Here is an 18712-nt window from a genome sequence, read left to right on the forward strand (position 1 = left end):
CATGTTTGCCTTTGCCACTGTCAATGTTTTTGCCTCTCCCATTCACATTCTTCTGGATAGTTCTTATTTTTTGCCTTTATTATCTCTCTAGTTTTTCAACTCATACTATTATTTCTTCTCTCATTTCTTCTCCCTGCCCTCCACCCCACTTCTAAATTATAACATCCATTCACTGTTCCCCAGTTCTGATAAAAGGATTTCACTTTTGAACCAGAGTGGAACACTTTGCTCATCTTTAAAATTGCAGAAGAATCCTAAATTCATTCCTTTCAGGGTGGGTGTGGTTCTGTTGAAGACCCTGACCCGGAGTTACACTCAGACTTCAGTTCTTTGTGGTGATGGGGCCCGCTCTCAGTGATCATGACCGGCTGCTTTTTGATATCCCAATGACGCAGCCTAGAAGACGAGTGCGTCTTCGGGGTTCCGAGGTTTTGCGACCCTGAGGACAGGCTAATACTAAGCCGATGTATCGCGGGAGAAAAAAACTTTGGGGTCAGAGGCTGGCAGAGACTGTGTACTCGACGAGTTGCGCTCTCTCTTACACACACATCAGTAAGGGAAAGATTGTTGACAATTCCCAAGTCACAGAACTCAGAAAAAAACCTAACAGGTTTTTAAAACTGTAAACCAGCGAGTTGTTTTGCTATGTCTCCCCTCTTGCTGTGAAAGGAGGCACCTCTTTTCCTTTTATTAGAGTGAGAGAGAGAGCCTGTGGTATGTCGACTTGTTGGGTGATTGATTAGTTTTTGTTGTACTGCAGATCATGGCCTTTACTGGGAGCTTTGCTATTGCTTGCTTGGTGGGTAGAGGGTGCTGATGCTTTTTTGCAGAAGTGGGTGGACGAGGGTGAGGGTCATTGCTTGACTGCTGCTTGTGCGTGGGAAGGGGAGGCTTTGGGATTTTAACGTTTTTATTGTCACTCATTCTTTGGGGCACTCTTCTGTTTCTGTGGATGTTTGCAAAGAAAAAGGATTTCAGGATGTATATTGTTTTCATTTCTCTGCTATTAAATGGAACTATATATTGAAATAGCAGATGGGACTTCAAAATTCAAAGTTCAAAGTAAATTTTATTATCAGAGTACATATATGTCACTACATACAACCCTGAAATTCATTTTCCTGTAGGCAAACTCAGCAAATCAACAGAATAGTAACTATAACAGGATCAGTGAAAGATCATTCTGAGCACAGAAGACAACAAATTGTGCAAATGCAAATATAAGTAAAAAACAAAAAATAATGAAAACATGAGATAATGAGATGGAGTTCTGAAAGTGAGATCATTGGTTGTGGGAACATCTCAATGGATGGGCACAACCTGATAGTTGTGGGGTAGTAACTGTTCTTGAACCTGGTGGTGCAAGTCCTGAACCTTCTACCTGATGGCAGCAGTGAGAAAAGAGCATGGAGTTGATGGTGAAGATCTCTGATGATGGATGCTGCTTTCCAATGACAGCCTTTCACATAGATGTGCTCAATGGTTGAGAGGGCTTTACCTGTGATGTACTGGGCTGAATCCACCTGTAGGATTTTCTGCTCAAAGGCATTGGTGTTCCCATACCAGGCCGTGATACAGCCAGACAATACACTCTCCACTACACATCTGTAGAGGGTTGTCAAAATATTTGATATCGTACTGAACCTCCACAGACTCCTAAGGAAGTAGAAGTGCTGCCGTGCTTTCTTTGCAGGACAGGTCCTCTCAAATAGTAACTGCCAAGAACTAAAAGTTGCTAACCTTCTCCACTTCTGATCCTCCAATAAGGACTGGCTCATGGACTTCTGCTTTCCCTCTCTTGCTGACATTGAGTGAAAGGTTGTTGTTAACTCCACTCAACTAAATTTTCAATTTCCCTCCTGTATGCTGATTCATCACCATCTTTGATTCAGCCTAGACAGCAAACCTGAGGTAGGCTGAATTGACTTTATTACTTACATCCTTCACATACATGAGGAGTTAAAATTTTTGTTATGTCTCCATCTAAGTGTGCAATGTGCAATTTTTAGTGTGTACAACAGGACAGTCAACATAACATAAAAATACAATTGCATTACTGTGAATTAATCAATCTGATGGCCTGGTGGAAGAAGCTGTCCCGGAGCCTGGCTTTTAAGCTGCAGGTACAGTTTCCCAGATGGTAGCAGTTGGAAGAGTTTGTGGGTGGGGTGACTCGGGTCCCCAATGATCCTTCAGGCCTTTTTTACACACCTGTCTTTGTAAATGTCCTGAACAGTGGGAAGTTCACATCTACAGATACGCTGGGTTGTCCGCTGCACTCTCTGCAGAGTCCTGCAATCGAGGGAAACACAGTTCCCTACCAGTTAGTGATGCAGCCAATCAGGATACTCTCAATTGTGCCCCTATAGAAAGTTTTTAGGATTTGATGGCCCTAACAAACTTCTCCAACAGACAGGAGCTGGAAGAGGCACTGTTGTGCTTTATTCACCACACAGCCACTATGTACAGACCATGAGATCCTTGGTGACGAGGATGCCAAGGAACTTAAAGCTGTTCACCCTCTCAACCTCAAATCCATTGATGTCAATAGGGGTTAGCCAATCACCATTCCTCTTGTAGTCCACATTCAGTTCCTTTGTTTTTGCAACATTGAGGGAGAGTTTGTTTTCTTTACACCACTGTGACAAGGTGATGACTTCTCTCTAGGCTGCCTCGTTATTGTTTGAGATTAGGCCAATCAATGTAGTATCGCCAGCAAAATTAATTAGTAGATTGGAACTGTGGGTGGCAACATAGTCATGGGTATAGAGAGAGTAAAGGACAGGGCTTAGTACACAACCCCAAGAGACATCTGCGTTGAGGGTCAGAGAGGCAGAGGTTTTAACATCTGCTGGTTATCTGACAGGAAGGCCAGGATACAGCTGCACAAGGCAGGGTGAAGGCCAAGGTCTCTGAACTTCTTGTCGAGCCTGGAGGGATTATGATGTTGAATGCTGAACTGTAGTCCAAGAACAGCATTCTCACATAAACATCCTTCTCCAGATGTGTAAGGACAGTGTGTAGAACTGTGGCTATTGCATCATCTGCCAATCGGTTGTGTCGGTAGGTGAATATGGTATTGGAGCTGTACTTAGCCACACAGTCAATAGGTGTAAAGCAAGTAGAGCAGGGGGCTAAGCATACAGTCCTGTGGTGCAGCTGTGCTGATGTGAAGGAGATGTTGCTGCCAATCCAAGCTTATTGGGGTCTACAAGTGAGGAAATCCAGCATCCAATTGCACAAAGAGGCATTGAGGTCAACGTCTTGGAGCTTATTTATTTTTTTCGAGTGGATAAGGGTACTAAATGCTGAGCCGTAATCGATAAACAGCATCCTGATGTATACAACTTTTCTGTCCAGATGTTCCAGAGTTGTATGAAGAGCCAATTAAATGTCATCTGCCATGAACCTATTGTTCAAGAGGCAAATTGGAACGGACCCAAGTTGCCACTCAGACGGGAGCTGATATCTTTCATCACCAGCCTCTCAAAACATTTCATCATTGTGGATGTAAGTGCAACAGCATGATAGTCAGTAAGGCAGGTCACAATGCTCTTCTTGGTCACCAGTATAATTGAAGCCTGCTTGAAGCAGGTGGGTACCACACAATGCCAAAGCAAGAGGTTAAAGATTTCAGTGAACACACCAGCACTGGTCTGTAGTAAATGACCAGGTACTCCAACTGGTCCAGATGCTTTCCTTAGATTCACCCTCCTGAAGGCAGCCTGCAAGCCAGATTCAGATACTGAGCTCAAAGGATAATCAGGAGATGTGGGGGTTCGCGATGGTTCTTCAATGTTCTGATGGTCAAATCGACTATAGAAGGCAAGCGAAGCAAAGCTCTGCTGTTCCCCAAGTCACTGGATTTAACTTTGTAGGAGGTTAAGGCATTCAAACCCTTCCACTGCTGTCGAGCATCCCTTGTTGATTCCAGTTTAGTCCAGAATCTCCACTTCACCTGTGAGATAGTTTACCAAAGATCATATCTGCACCTCTTATAGCATTCTACATCTCCAGCCTTGACTGCCTCTGATCTGACCCTTAGCAAATTTTGGATCTCATGGTTCATCTTGGGTTTCTTATTGGGGAAGATGCTGAACGAGTTAGTGGGACACACTCATCTACAGCTGTTTTAATTAAGTCCATTACAATCCTAGTGTATTCATTCAGATCTCTAGCACTTGAACATGGACCAGTCCACTGATTCAGAAGAATGCAGCTCTAATAGTGAAATATTCTCTCTGCATTGCACTTTAATGCTGGCCTAAGTTCAGGCAATCAAAACCACCTTCTAAGGCAAAAGTGTGACTATGTCATAGCTGAGACATAAGTATCTTTGGATTTAACCTCATAAGTAATCTGTTCACTCCAAACTCACCATGTCAAGCAGGTGCATGTCACTATTCCGCACATTTGTCCCTGGGCTCAAAAGCATACCAAAACATCTGAAAAACACAAAACACAGAAAACATTGAACAGTACTCCAAACAGAAAAGGAAAGTTGCAACTAATTTACTTGGACCATAAACTTGTGTGTCCTATTGTAAAATTTCCTTACAGCACAAGAGATTATTTGGCTTATGGTGCCCTACTGCTCTCAAGGACTTCCAAAGAACCTCACTGCCCCCAATTCATTCTCCTGTACTCCATTTGCTTTCATATTCCTATCATCCTCCATCTCCCATCAGCCACTTAACCACACTAGGGGCAATTTATACTGGGTCAAACAACTCGTCATCGCATCTCTGGGATGTGGGATGGAACCAGTGCACCCAGAGGAAACCTGCATGGTCACAGAGAGAACCTGTAAACCCTATACACACAGCACTGGAAGTCGGCATCAAATATGGGTTGCTGGAACAGTGCAGAAGCAGCATTATCTGTTGCACCATTGTGGCATCAATGATCAAAGTGGTGAAAACTATGCCCCAACTTGAAAGCATGACATTCCCTTATGGCTTCAGCAACAGAACCTCACCCATTTCTCATTCTACAGCAGAATAACAAAAGACTGGCAAATTATAAATGCACCTAACGTTTTCATTATGGGTTGCTGGAGGCAGAATCTCATGAGTTTGTGGAATTTGCAGAATAAAACAGATTCTACTGAAAATCACACAGGTAATATGAATGTGTTGGAAAGAATTACTTTCTTTGGACAGAAATTGTCAGATTGCAAGCTATGAAATATTGTTTTTAAGTGAATTCAGAGACAATAACTATGCCAATTTCATTACAGAATGGAGTAGAAAATCTGTATTTCATGTACAAGACTTTCCACATTACATTATGAAGAAAATATACACCAAAGTCTCAAAATATACACTTCTTGCAAATTCCAACTATGCAAATGCTGTTAGTCTCTAATGAAGAATCAAGTATTTTCATTTAAGTATATTCTGGAAAAGAACAAGAGTGTGAATTAGGGAAATTATAGATTGGCACAGTCAAATAAAATCCGTATGTATTATTGACAGCTCACAAATCAAGGCATGTAGGCACACCATTTAGAACTTTCTGCAGCACTTGGGTCATAAACCTGACACTGATTGGAACAGTCTAATTAACATTAATGGAACGTAGTTGCAAACTGACCCAGTATATTCCAGGATCCTCAACATTTAGATGGGAAAATGGAAAGGGGGTAGACTCAACAATTAAAGGTTGTAGAGAGAAGTATTGTAGCTAGAATCAGTTTTGATGGAGCTGAGAAACTTCATAGGGAGTTGTAGTTTGGTAGTGGAATTCCAGGGCGTTGTAAATCTGGAAAGTGAGATGCAAGTAATAAAGGTAATGCAATAAACATACAAGCTTTGCTCTATATATTAATTGGGCAATCCAAAGGAACAGTAACAGTGTAAAAACAGGAATATCCAGGAACAAATAAGACTATTTTAACACGAGAAATGTGTGATAAGGAAGGGTTAAATTAAGTCTACTTACTGGTTAAGTCTGAAACTGGAGTTTAAAGCATGAACGTAATCTAAGGTGGGAACTTTAAAGATTCGATATATTACATCATATTAAGGCAAATTAATAGCAGCAAAAAAACTGGAACAACTCTATCTATAAACTGAAAGACAATATTAGATCAAAGGTTTTTAATACTGCTTCTGAATACTAAAATGAGATCTAAGAAAATGTCAGCACTCAGCAAAAATGGACCAAGGCATTGAATCAAAATCAGGTTTATTATAGAACATAGAAAAGTACAGTGCAGGCCCTTTAGCCTACAATGTGTCACTTACATGTCAGCAAATTTTACAACAGCTCTACAGAGCAAGATATAAAAATTGCTATAAGTTACAATAAATAAAGACAAAAAGGTAGAAAACAACAGTAAGTGGAAGACAAAGAGCGCAAGAATTTATGTAGAAATGTGAAAAGGAAATTACTTCATGAAATGTGAAATGAGTTAGAAAGGAATTACTAAGAGGAACTGGGAAGCTGGAAAGAAATTAAATAAATGTGCTGCGTGTTTTAACCACAAAGATACAGAAAACCTTTCAGAAATAATGGGGAACTACAGCTAGGTGGCAGTGTGGGTCGTAAAGAGGACACCAACAGAGTAACACACAAAAATGCTGGAGGAACTCAGGTCAGGCAGAATCTATGTAAAGGAATAAAGAGTTGATGTTTTAGGCCAAGACCCTTCATCAGAATGGGTGTCAGCCCAAAATATCAACTCTCTATTCTTTTCCACAAATGCTCTTTGTCCTGCTAAGTTCCTCCAGCATTTTAAGTGTGTTACTCTGGATTTCCAGCGTCTGCACATCTCTTGTCTTTAGACAGAAATGCAGAGATGAAGTGATTAAACAAGGGCATGGAGACAGTGTAATGATGTGCAAAAATGTGACTTTTTTTAAATGGTGAGTGATTGGAAAGTGTTGGCTTCTTAGGGATAAGGATGTCCTTGCACAAAGTTAACATGCAAGAGCAGCAGGCAATTAGAAAGGTAAATGGAACACTGGCCTTTATTGAAAAGTGTTTGAAAGGAAAGGCATTTTGCTGCCTTGCTAGGATAGCATCTGGAATACTGTACAGAGCTTAGGATGATGTCGCCTAACAGCAACTCCTTTGCTTGCATCTTCGGAAACAGCTCTATTTCTATCTTTAATATCTCTTTTTTTCCCTTTTCAGGGTTCTTTTGAAGGCCATAACCTGGAGTTACACGCTGACCTCAGTTCTTGGCAGAAATGGGAGCCTCACAACCAGCCGCTTTTCCATATGCCAATGACGCAGCCTGGAAGACTAGTGCCTCTGCAGGTTTCCGGATCTTCGTGGCTCTGGAGGTTGGCGAATTCAAGGCCGATGCCACTGCCTGATGTGTTGTGGGAGTACATGGAAGATTGAAAGCAGCGAGTTGGCTACTGGATGTGTGCCTAGAGACACGAGTTCTTTGGGCACAGAGCTCGGAAAAAGCGACGCGAGAGACTTAAATCAGCAAGTTGTTTTGTTTTGTTATGTCTCCTCTCTCGCTGTGAAACTGCTCTTTTTCTTTTTCCTTTTTTCTCTTATTAGGGAGAGAGTGAGCCTATGATATATCAAATTAACGGGTGAAAGAGTAGTCTTTTGAGTACTGCCAGTCTGTGTCTTTACTGATGCTTTGCTGCACACTGTTCGGTGGAGGGTGCAGATGCTTTTTTGTTGGTGGGGGAAGGGGGGGGTCATTGCTTTGCTGCTTATGCGTGGGGGGGGGAGCTGGGGGTGGCTTTGGGGTTCTAAAGTTTAACTGTCATTCATTCTTTGGGGCACACCCCTCTGTTTTCGTGGATGTTTGCGAAGGAAAGGAATTTCAGGATGTATATTGTATACATTTCTCTGACATTAAATGTACCTATTGACACCTATTGAAAACGTCTGATCTCCCTCAGTAAAGATTTACTTATGATGCCAAATTACCATCAGCATAAACATGTAGCACCAGAGGTTCAGTATGATCACCGGAAAGCCATTCCACAGGCAAAGTGGCAATTCCAGACCAAACTTAAATCAACAAAGGAGGCTTGACAGTTGTGGCAGAGCTTGAATACTATTACTTCTTATAAAGTTAAATCAAGCAACATGGAAGACAGTGGCGCTTTGCTTCCAGATGAGTTCAAAGCTTTCCATGCTTGCTTTGACCATCAAAACATGGAGGAACTGTCACAAACTCCCACATCTCCTGATGATCCCATGATTTCAGTCACTGAAGCTGATGTGTGAGCAGCCTTCAAACAGGGTGAACCCACAAAAAGCACCCAGTCCAGATGGAGTACCTAGCCAGGTATTAAAGACCTATGCTGATCAACTGGCTGATCTGTTCACTATCATCCACTAGCACTTGCATCCACTCTGATGAACTGTTTTGAGAGGCTGGTGATGAAACATTTCAATTCCTGCCTGAGAAGTGACTTAGATCAGCTCCAGTTTGCAACAGGTACACAGCAGATACCAATTCTTTGGCTCTTCACTCTACCCTGGAACATCTGGACAGCATTCAATACCATCATCTGCTCTTAAGTAGTCAATAAGCTTCAAGACCTTGGTCTCAAAACCTCCTTGTGCAATTGGATGCTACATTTCCTCATTTGCAGACCCTAGTCAGTTCAGATTGGTAACAATCTCCATCAGCACAGCTGCACCACAAGGCTGTGCACTTGTTCACCTGCTTTACTCACTTTATACTTATGACTGTGTGGCTAAACACAGCTCCAATGCCATATTCAATTTTACTGACAATACCACTGTCTAGGCTGAACTAAAGGTGGGGAATGAAACAGCATATCGGAGGGAGATTGAAAATCTAGCCAAGTGGTGTCAAAACAACAACCTCTTACTCAATGTCAGCAAGACCAAGGAAATGACTATAGACTTCAGGTCCATGAACCAACCTTCATCAGAGGATCAGAGGTGGAGAGAGTTAGCAACTTTAAATTCCTAAGAATTATTATTTCTGAGGACCTGTCCTGGATCCAACACTTAAGTGCAATTATGAAGAGAGCACAGCAACACCTCTACTTCCTTAGGAATGTGCAGAGATTCAGTATGACATCTAAAACTTTGGCAAGTTTCTACAGATGTGTAGTGGAGAATATATTGACAAGCTGCATCACAGCCTGGTACAGAAACACCATTGTCCTTGAATGGAAAATCCCAAAAAAAAATAATAGTGGACATGGCTCAGACCATCACGGGTAAAGTCCTCCCCACCATTGAGCACATCTACATGAAACACTATCTCAGGGTATGCAGCATCCATCATAAGGGACCACTACCACCCAGAGTTTAGAGAAGAACTCACTGAAAGAGACATGACAGGACAGACTAGATTCAGGGATGATGTCTCCTCTTCTTGGGGTCTCTAGAGGCAAGGTTCACACCTTTCAGGACTGAGGGGAAAAAAAATATTTTTTTCATCCAGAGGGCAATGAATCTTTGGAATTGTAAGCTCAAGACAGATATGAAACCTCAGTTACCTAGTATTACAAGACTAAACATGATAATTTTTTTAGGTGGTATGGAATCAAGGGGAATAGGGCTTGTACAAGAAAGTGGCCTTGATGAGAACCAGGGCCTGAACGGTCTTCTCCAACCTCCACTTAAACTCTCAGCATCTTTATAGCGAGTATGGAGAGCTTGCTGCAAATAAAGGAGAACTCTTCATACTCCACATCCTCCTATGTGAATCAGACAACCAGCACCTTTGCTCTCCTGGGATGTGCCGTACTTCAGTGTAGTACACCTGCTAGCTCATGCTCCAGCCATTTAAAAGATGCTGGTAAACAATGATTGGTAGTAACTAGTTTTAACTGATGCTCAACATTCATAATATTAGCCCCTCCAAACCTACCCAAGGAACAATTAATACTAGCTGTTCCATTCATGAAACTGAGTGAACAGCATTCTACTTGCATTCTGCAGAACAAACCCGACTAGCCAATCTCCTAAGTCAGAGCAATAATACATATTAAATTCCATTTCAATTTCAGCTAGCAACCTCTTATGTGCAACAGTTCTGTCTTTGAGCAGTCTACAAAAAAAAAATTCATAGGTTTTCCCTTGTCTACTAGTAGATAAGCTACACAATTTTAATCAGTTTAAATTTCCAAATGTTCACTCTGTCCTATAGACTCCATTTTAAAAATAATATATTTGCACTTCCTCATTGTTCATTCCTCCCTCCCCACTAATCTCCCTCCAGGCACTTATCCCTGCAAGCAGCCCAAGTGCAAGTGCTCATACACATTCTTCCTCACCTCCATTCTGGGCCCCAAACAGTCCTTTCAGGTGAGGCAACACTTCACCTGCAAACCTGCTAGGGTTGTCCATTGTGTCCAATGCTTCTAAAGCTTACTCCTCTACATTGGCAAGCCCGCATAAACTGGGGGACCACCTCCGCACCATCTGCCACAAGCGGAACTTCCTAGTGGCCAAACATTTTAATTCCCATTCCAACGTATCAGTCCAAGTCCTCCTCTTGTGTCAAGAAGAGGCCACCCTCAGGATGGAGGAGCAACATCTTGATACTCTCCACCCTGATGGCATGAATATTGACTACTCCTTCCAGAAACCTAACCCCTACACCCTATTCTCCACTCTGACTTTTCACTTCTTACCTATTTCTTCCTAATGGGTCCACTCCTCCTTCCCTTTCTCCTATGGTCCATTCTCCTCTCCTAACAGATTCTTCCTCCTCCAGCTCTTGATCTTTCCGGCCACCTAGCTTCACCTATGACCTTCCAGCTAGTCTCTTTTCCTCTTGCCACTTTTTATTCTGGCATTTTCCTCCTTCCTTCTCAGTACTGAAGAAGGGTCTCGGCCTGAAATATTGACTGCCTATTCATTTCCATAGATGCTGCCTGACCTTCTGGGTTCCTCCAGCATTTCGTGTGGGTTGCTTTATATTTGCACTTATTTATTCTTAGTATTCCTTTCATTCTAACAGATTAAGAAGATTACATCTCAAACATACACAATTTCCTCACTTGCTTCCTTTAATGCCCTCAAATATAAATAGGCTGACAAATCTCTGGAGAATAATTTGAATAAAATGCCTTGCTCAGACAAACTTGAGATGCTTCAAGATCTATCATCCTCGGATCAAGAGCATGAGAAATAAAATAGTATCTCTTTCTCCAACATTTGATTCAATAACTGATCTGTGAACCTAACCAACTGCATTTCCTGCAGCCTTTACTGGGGTTAAAAAAACTCAATATTAAAGTTACACCTTTGACATAAGAATAATACAGCATAGATGTGGGAGGGGTTTCAACCAGAGGAAGGGAACTTAGGTCCAACTTATCCATGCTGACTGTGTTGACCAGCGTGATAGTCCCATCTGCTCACATTTGGCCCACAGCCCTCTAACATCAGGAGAAAGAGGAAGGCAAGAGAACATACAACAGTCCTCATAAGAGCCCATGGAATTACAGGGGAGTTACTAGCATGGGTGGAGTATTGGCATTGGCTGATTGGCAGAAAACAGAGAGTGGGAATACAGGGATCCTATTCTGCCGGTTATCAGTGGAGTCCCACAGGGGTTCGTGTTGGTACTACAGCTTTTTATAATGTATGTCAATGATTTGGACTATGGAATTATTGGATTTGTGGCTAAATTTGCTGATGATACAAAGATAGGTGGAAGAGCGGATAGTGTTGAGGAAACAGAGAGCTTGCAGAGAAACAGATGGTTTGGGGGAATGGGCAAAGAAGTAGCAAATGAAATACAATGTTAGAAAGAAAATGGTCATGCACTTTGGTGGAAGAAATAAATGGGAAATAAATAAATTATTCAGATGAGGAGAGAATTCAAAATGCAGAGATGTAATGGCACTAGGGAGTCCTTGTGCAGGTACCTTAAAGGTTAACCTACAGGTTGAGTCAGTGGTGAAGAAGGCAAATGCAATATTGGCATTTCTAGAGGTATAGAATATAAGAGCATGGATGTGATGTTGATGCTTTACAAGGCACTCGTGAGACCACACTTGGGAGTATTGTGTACAGTTTTGGGCTCCTTATTTTAGAAAGGATCTGCTGACATTGGAGAGGGTTCAGAGAAGATTCAAAAGAATGATTCCAGGAATGGAAGAGTTACCATATGAGGAACACCTGCCAGATCTTGGGCTGTATTCCCTGGAGTTCAGGAGAATGAGGGGGGATCTCATAGAAACATTCTGAATGTTAAAAAGCCTGTGCAGATTAGATATGGCAAAGTTATTTCCCGTGGTAGGGGAGACTAGGACAAGGGGGTTTCAGGATTGAAAAACATCCATTTAGAACAGACATGCGGAGAAACTACTTTAGTCAAAGGGTGGTAAATCTGTGGAATTTGTTGCCACAAGCAGCTGTGAAGGCAGGGGAGTGGGGATGACTGGAAGAATTGGATGATTGAATGGTGGAACAGTCAATGGGCCAAATGACCTACTTCTACTCCTATATCTTATGCTTTCCTTATGCTTTTATATATATCTTCTGTATCACACCAGTACTTTGGGACATTGTGATGCTTTAGATGTGTTTATCTTACTCAAGGCAATAGGAATGTAGACTCTCCAAAATACATCCAATGTTGTACAGGCTTGAAAATACCAGAAATATGATTACAATTTGCTGCCACACCTATGTGAAACAGTATTTAGTTAAGTATATTCCTAACGTCAGACAACAGATGGTTGGAGCTTCATTGTAATCAGAATTTTCAAGCAAGGGAAGACAACAAACTTGATGCTAGAAGAACTCAGCAAACAAGGCAGCATCTGTGGAAGGATATGGCGTATCGACATTTCCTGACCATGCGTGAAGAGAATCCTGGCTCCTGATCTCTCAACACAAACCACTTAGCCAGACCTGGCTGCTACAGAACTCTGCTGACTACCAGTAAATACATTTTTTGTGTCACGTGCTTTCACCTTTCAACAGATCTGTGCTGGAATGCTATGTTTTGATATGGTAGTGCAATCTTCCTCCTTTCTCTCACTCAAATTCTCTGACACAACTCCTTCAGAATCCATGCACAGAATGGCTGGGAGAGGGGTGGGGGGAAACAAGTAAACAAAATCAAATATAATGACAGCAACCTATAAACTAAAGGGTGTGAAGGAAGCATGATCAATCAAATATTCTGCTAGCTTTCACAAGTAGGAATGAACATCTGGGTGAGACATCACAGAAACATGGCAACTAAGCAAAGACGATGAGAATTTATAAAATGCACCACCTTGCATTGAAAGTAAGAAATGCATCATTACTGCAGCAAAAAGCAAACTGCTGATTGAACTCAGTGGATCAAGCAGTATCTGTGGAGGCAAAGGGATGATCAACATTTCAGGCTGAGAACCAAAACATCGACTGCCACAGATGATGCCTAGCCTGTTGAATTCCTCCAGCAGTTTGCTTTTTAACCACATCTCAGCATTTGTAGTCTCTTGTGTCATCATTATAATAGCTGACCAACTTTAATAAGAACTACATCAATCAGTTTATAAGAATATTACCTCTCAATGGAGAGCTCATTGTTTGATGTTTGCTGCACATTGATTATTAATTTCTTCTCTACCCCTTGTCGCAACTTAAAATATAGTTTGTCTCTGTCCTTCGGTACAGCACTGTAAAGAGAAAATAGATTATTTCAGGTTCAGGAATCAAAACAAAAAATCACCTACTGCTGAGTCATACTATGAATAATAGTTTGCTGTAAATCTACCTCATGGAGATTGTTCTCTAATGTTTTGCAGACATCACTGTAAGAAACCATTATAGAAAGTCAATGTATGTACATAGTTTGGTGCATTTTGATACTGCCCAACATCATCAAAACATCCACACATTGGTAATTTCACATAGCTGCAGAGAGTTAGCAACATTAGGAAGTCTTGCTGTAACATTATTAAGCACTGATTAAATCTGTACCTCTAACGTGTCCAATTGCAGGCTTTACAAATAATGCTACAGGCTAGGAGAGAGTGCAGAGGAGATTGGAACAGCACCACTTTTAGAATAGACTGAAGAAACTGGAAAGTTAGGACAGTTCTCCTTCCAGCAGAGCAGGAGAGAAGGATATTTACCGATGATATTTACCATGAGAAATGTAACATCGCCAAGTTTGCAGACCACACAAAGCTGGGGGAAGTGTGAAGAGCTGTGAGGAGGACACAAAGAAACAACAACAGTGCACTTAGACATGTTGGCTCAGTGGATAAGTGCCTGGAAAATGAATTTTAGTGTAGAGAAATACAAAGTGTTCACTATTTATAGAAACAATGAATCAGAATGATGACAGTTGGGGAAAAAGAATAGTGCCACAACACCTGGATGTAGGTCACTGAAAGCAAATAATTAGAAAGATAAATGGTATGCTGGCCTTCACTGCATAAGAACTTGAGCCCAGGAGCAAGAATATCAAGCTACAGCTGTACAGGACCTTGCTGAGACACCACTTGAAGCTGTGTGAGCAGGAAGATGTCCTTGCCAGGGAGTGATTACAACAATGGCTGATTCCTGGGATGTCAAAGCACGAAGGGTTGGGTGCTAGGCCTGTGTTTACTGGATTTTAGAATAATAAGAGGAATCTATGAAACCTGAACATAACCACACAGAGTAGAAACCAGACAGGATGTTCCTGATGGTTGAAGAACCCAGAATAATCAGCTACGGTGTTAAATGGAGCAGGCCCAAAAGACTGAATGATCCACTCCTGTTCCTCAATTTAATCTCAGTTCACCTGAAGTTGCCTTTTCCATCCTCCTCCTTTATTTCCAGAGAGACTGTGAAGTTATAGCTGTCACTCTCAGGGCTTGTATCACCCATGTCTTTCACTTCTGTTGTCTGTTTGGAAGACCGGCGGAAAGCAGTAGAAAAGCTGTACAGGATTCGACTGACCTGAAAAACAGGGAGAGATGTACAGGTTTAAATTTTTAATTCATGATCACTGTCCTCCTCTTCCACACCTACAAAGCACTGCCAAGACCCTATCTGGAGCTTTACATTCAGTTCTGGTACCACTGCTCAAAGAAGAACAAGGGGAATTGAGGCAGATAATGAGGTGCTATGCAGATTCACCACACTGGATTTAAAAAGCTAAATTAATAAGGCAGATGAACAGAGTTTACTTAATTTACCGCAAGTCTGCACTGTCCCATTATAATGATATCAGATATATCCCAAACCTTCACTAAGACAGTCCTTGGTACCCCAGACCCTCACTGTAACTATGACTGATATACACCGCATTGTTTCAAAGGCTGGAGTTATAGGAAAGGCTTGGACATTTCTTGCAGGAGTGACCTTATAGGGGTGTATAAAATCATATAGGCATAGATAGGTTGAATGTGCATAGACTTTTTCCTCGAGAAAGGGGAAATCAAAAACTATAGGGCATAAGTTTAAGGGAAGATTTAAAAGGGATCTGAGGGGAAACTTCTTCATGCAGAGGATGATACATATATGCAACTAGCTGCCATTGGAAGTGGTTGAAGCAGGTACATAAAGACATTTAAAAGATTTTTGGACAGGAACATGGATTGGAATGGTTTAAAAGTATATGGACCAAATGCAGGCAAATAGGATAAGCTTAGTTGGCATGTTAGTTAGCATTAACAAGATGGCCAGAAGGCCTGTTCCCATGCTATGATTTCTGTGAAAAAGTAGGATGATCTAAGACATTTCAGAATATCAATGGTGCTGACCTTTTCTCTGCTGAAGCGTTCCAAAATGAAAGAACATTATCCCAGCATTAAAACTAACAAAGTCATTAAGTCAGTAATCTGAAGCAATTGTAGGAATTCAGCCTGGTTGAGCATCATCTGTGCGTGGTGTGGGGAGGGGGAGGGAAGAGCCCTGATGCAGGGCTTCAACCTGAAATTGGCATTTCTTCTACATGCACACTCACAGTGCTCAGCCTACTGACAGGTGCTGCACATGTAGACAACATAGGTGCAGGATTAGTTATAAGTATCATCCAGATTGATTGAAACACTACATTTAAAAGGTAGCACTGGATTCAGAGCAGGAATACTGAACCAAGTCAATTGTACCCAATGACAACTTATTATCTATCTGAAAGGAAATTGGTAAATTGATTTATTATTGTCATATGAAAAACTTCGTTTTGGATGTCATCCATACAGATCATTTCATCATAATGGTATGTTGAGACAGTACAAGGGAAAACAATAATATTGGAAAGTTTATTGTCGCAATAACAAATAAATAATGAATACAGAATAAAGTATCACAGTTACAGAGAAAGTACACTACAAGGCTGAAAATAAGATGCAAGGCCATAACAAGATAGTCTGCGAAGTCAAGAACCCATCTTATTGTACTAGTGGGCCTTTAAACAGTCTTATAGAAGCTGTCCATGCACCATGAGACATGCTTTCAGGCTTTTGTATCTTCTCCAATAAATGTCTAAGGTGGAAGGAGGCTTTGATTAATTTGGCAACTTTACCAAGGCAGTGGGAACTGTGTAGAATCCATGGAAGGAAGGATGATTTATATGATGTGCTGAACTGTATCTACAAATCTGCAGTTTCTTGAGGCTCCCTGCAGAGCAAATGCCTGTGGTTCCCAGCAGAGCAGTTGTCATACCAATAACTGGTGTGTGGACAGCACCACATCCTGAAATGAGCTAATGTCACTTACTGAGAAAGCTCATTGCTTTGCCCATTGCTCAAAGCTGAGGTCTGACCAGTGTTTTATAAATCTGGAGCACCTGATCTTGCATAGGTAGCTCCTTGTTACGACTATTCAGACAATGGAAAATCAGTCTTACAGGATTCACAAAATCACTAGCAGTCATTAAATACTTTCCAACTCTTGTTTGTTAAGTGGTGAACAGAGGGTTTCACTGGTGGATCAGACAAGGAAAGATATCCTGGAGCTGTAGTATCAGCATGGACTTGTTGGGCTGGATAGTTTGTCCTGTGCTAGATATCCTTTGTTAGTCTGTTGAACTGCATTGCAATCAGCCTGGCTCTGTTCTAAAAGCCTTCATTTGTAGAGCTCCACTACTGTCACCGCAAGAAAACACCATCTAGACTCCAGCTGATCAGACAAAGCAACCTAAGTTCAAAAGGCTGGCAGTCCCTCTGTGAGCAACAGCTAGGCATGTTTCAATGAAAATGCTTTCCATTTTAGATCTAAAACCAAAGGAGCCAAGCCACTACAGCTTGCATCAAATTCAGTTCTGATGAAAAGGACTGATTCATTACTAATAGCGTTTTCACACATTTATCTCAATCATTTCTTGTTCTTATTTGCTAATCTTTCTGTGTTACCAAATCGGGATAATAGGTAAAGCATCTGACTCCTGTTTCAAAATTCAACAAAAGACATTGTGACAAGGCACGAGAGTGGATTAATGTAAGCTACATCTACTGCTTCTGACCCTGACACTAACGGTTTGCTTTTGTACAGTTTTCTCCGGTGTTAATCAATTTACAGTTAATAAATCTCTCTCATAGTTTATACACTGAGTCATAGTTTGGTGGAGTGTTTATTAAACTGTACTCACCTGCTCAATGCTCAACACTAACTCGTTGCACGTGATGTGCTTTGAGATCTGACAGATATACAAACTGCACTTTAGTCAGATACTGAAGTTATTATAGTCATAATAATTTTTCACAAATAAGTCTGCTGACATGAGGAAAAATATATGGTTTATTATTTCTGCTTTTGATTCTGCATTCACATACTTATTTTGAAAACTAGAATTTCAACACTCAGTTAAAGTACATTACTTACAGCTTCTTTAATCTCACAACAGAACACATGAAGCTGGAACTCTTCTGTACTACAGTAACTTTCAGTAAATGCAAAGCAATTACTCTCTGAAGTACCATCAACGCCTCGGACGCAGAACAGCACTGTGTATATGGGAAATGCTGCTATCTCTGTAGTCGTAGCCTGGTCTATGATCCTGAAGTGGGATGGAGGTAGGGGTGGGAAGATTTGGGGGAAGGAAGGAACAAAGAAGTTAGTTAACAGACAGTGCAAATGGTGGCCCACAAGATGTTTTATTCCAGGAATTAAACAAATCAAGTCTGGGTAATATCATTTTACAGAAAAGAGCTTTTACTGTAAACTGCAAAGGTTCTAAGTTACTCAAACAACAGAGTGATGGATCAGAATTTATCAGCATAGCAACCCAAATGACCAATAATGTTATGATATGGTATGTCAGTTCTTTGAAAGTGCCACCCAGTAAGGTCCTAATCCCCTACTTTTCCCCTTTCCTTCTGCAAATATTTGTCCTTCAACACCAAGTTCTATTTAGAACAAAAGGCTATTTAAAAATAATAATCCTTGGCTTTGCTGGAGAGGAGGGTAAAGGCACGGGAGAAGGGGCAGAAGTCAGCAGAGGAGAGGATTAGCAGCTTTAAAGTCCTGTGTGTGAACACAATGGATGTCCTCTCCTGCGCCCAACACATAGATACAATCACAAGGAAGGAGTGCCAACATCTTTACTGTCTTAGAAGGTTAAAAAGGTTTGGCAAGCCTCCAAATAATCTAACAAACTTCTACAGATATACTGTGGAAAGTGTCCTATTTGGTTATATCATGGCCTGATACAGCAATTTAAATGAGTAAGAAAAAAATAAAGCAGAGAGTACTGAATTCTGTCCAATGCATCATGGGCTCATCCCTCCTCAATATTAGTGGTATCAACATGAAATGCTGCCTCATGAAGACAACATTGATCAACAAGATCCCCACCATCCAGGCT

The 18712-nt window shown here is 41.3% G+C and overlaps 1 protein-coding gene across 3 annotated transcripts in view; it reads right to left on the reverse strand.

Moving 5' to 3' along the window:
* LOC132402205 (rab GTPase-activating protein 1-like) overlaps positions 1–18712 on the reverse strand; it is a 570990-nt gene that overhangs the window by 479052 nt on the left and 73226 nt on the right. For all 3 annotated transcript variants that reach the window (XM_059984929.1, XM_059984928.1, XM_059984930.1), the window contains exons 5-8: positions 17731–17905; positions 14705–14862; positions 13479–13589; positions 4379–4445 (exon numbers count right to left, since the gene is read on the reverse strand). In XM_059984929.1, the coding sequence (XP_059840912.1) occupies positions 4379–4445; positions 13479–13589; positions 14705–14862; positions 17731–17905 (511 nt within the window). The remainder of the gene's footprint in view (positions 1–4378; positions 4446–13478; positions 13590–14704; positions 14863–17730; positions 17906–18712) is intronic.

Source organism: Hypanus sabinus, chromosome 11, assembly GCF_030144855.1.
Source record: "Hypanus sabinus isolate sHypSab1 chromosome 11, sHypSab1.hap1, whole genome shotgun sequence".
NCBI lineage: Eukaryota > Metazoa > Chordata > Chondrichthyes > Myliobatiformes > Dasyatidae > Hypanus > Hypanus sabinus.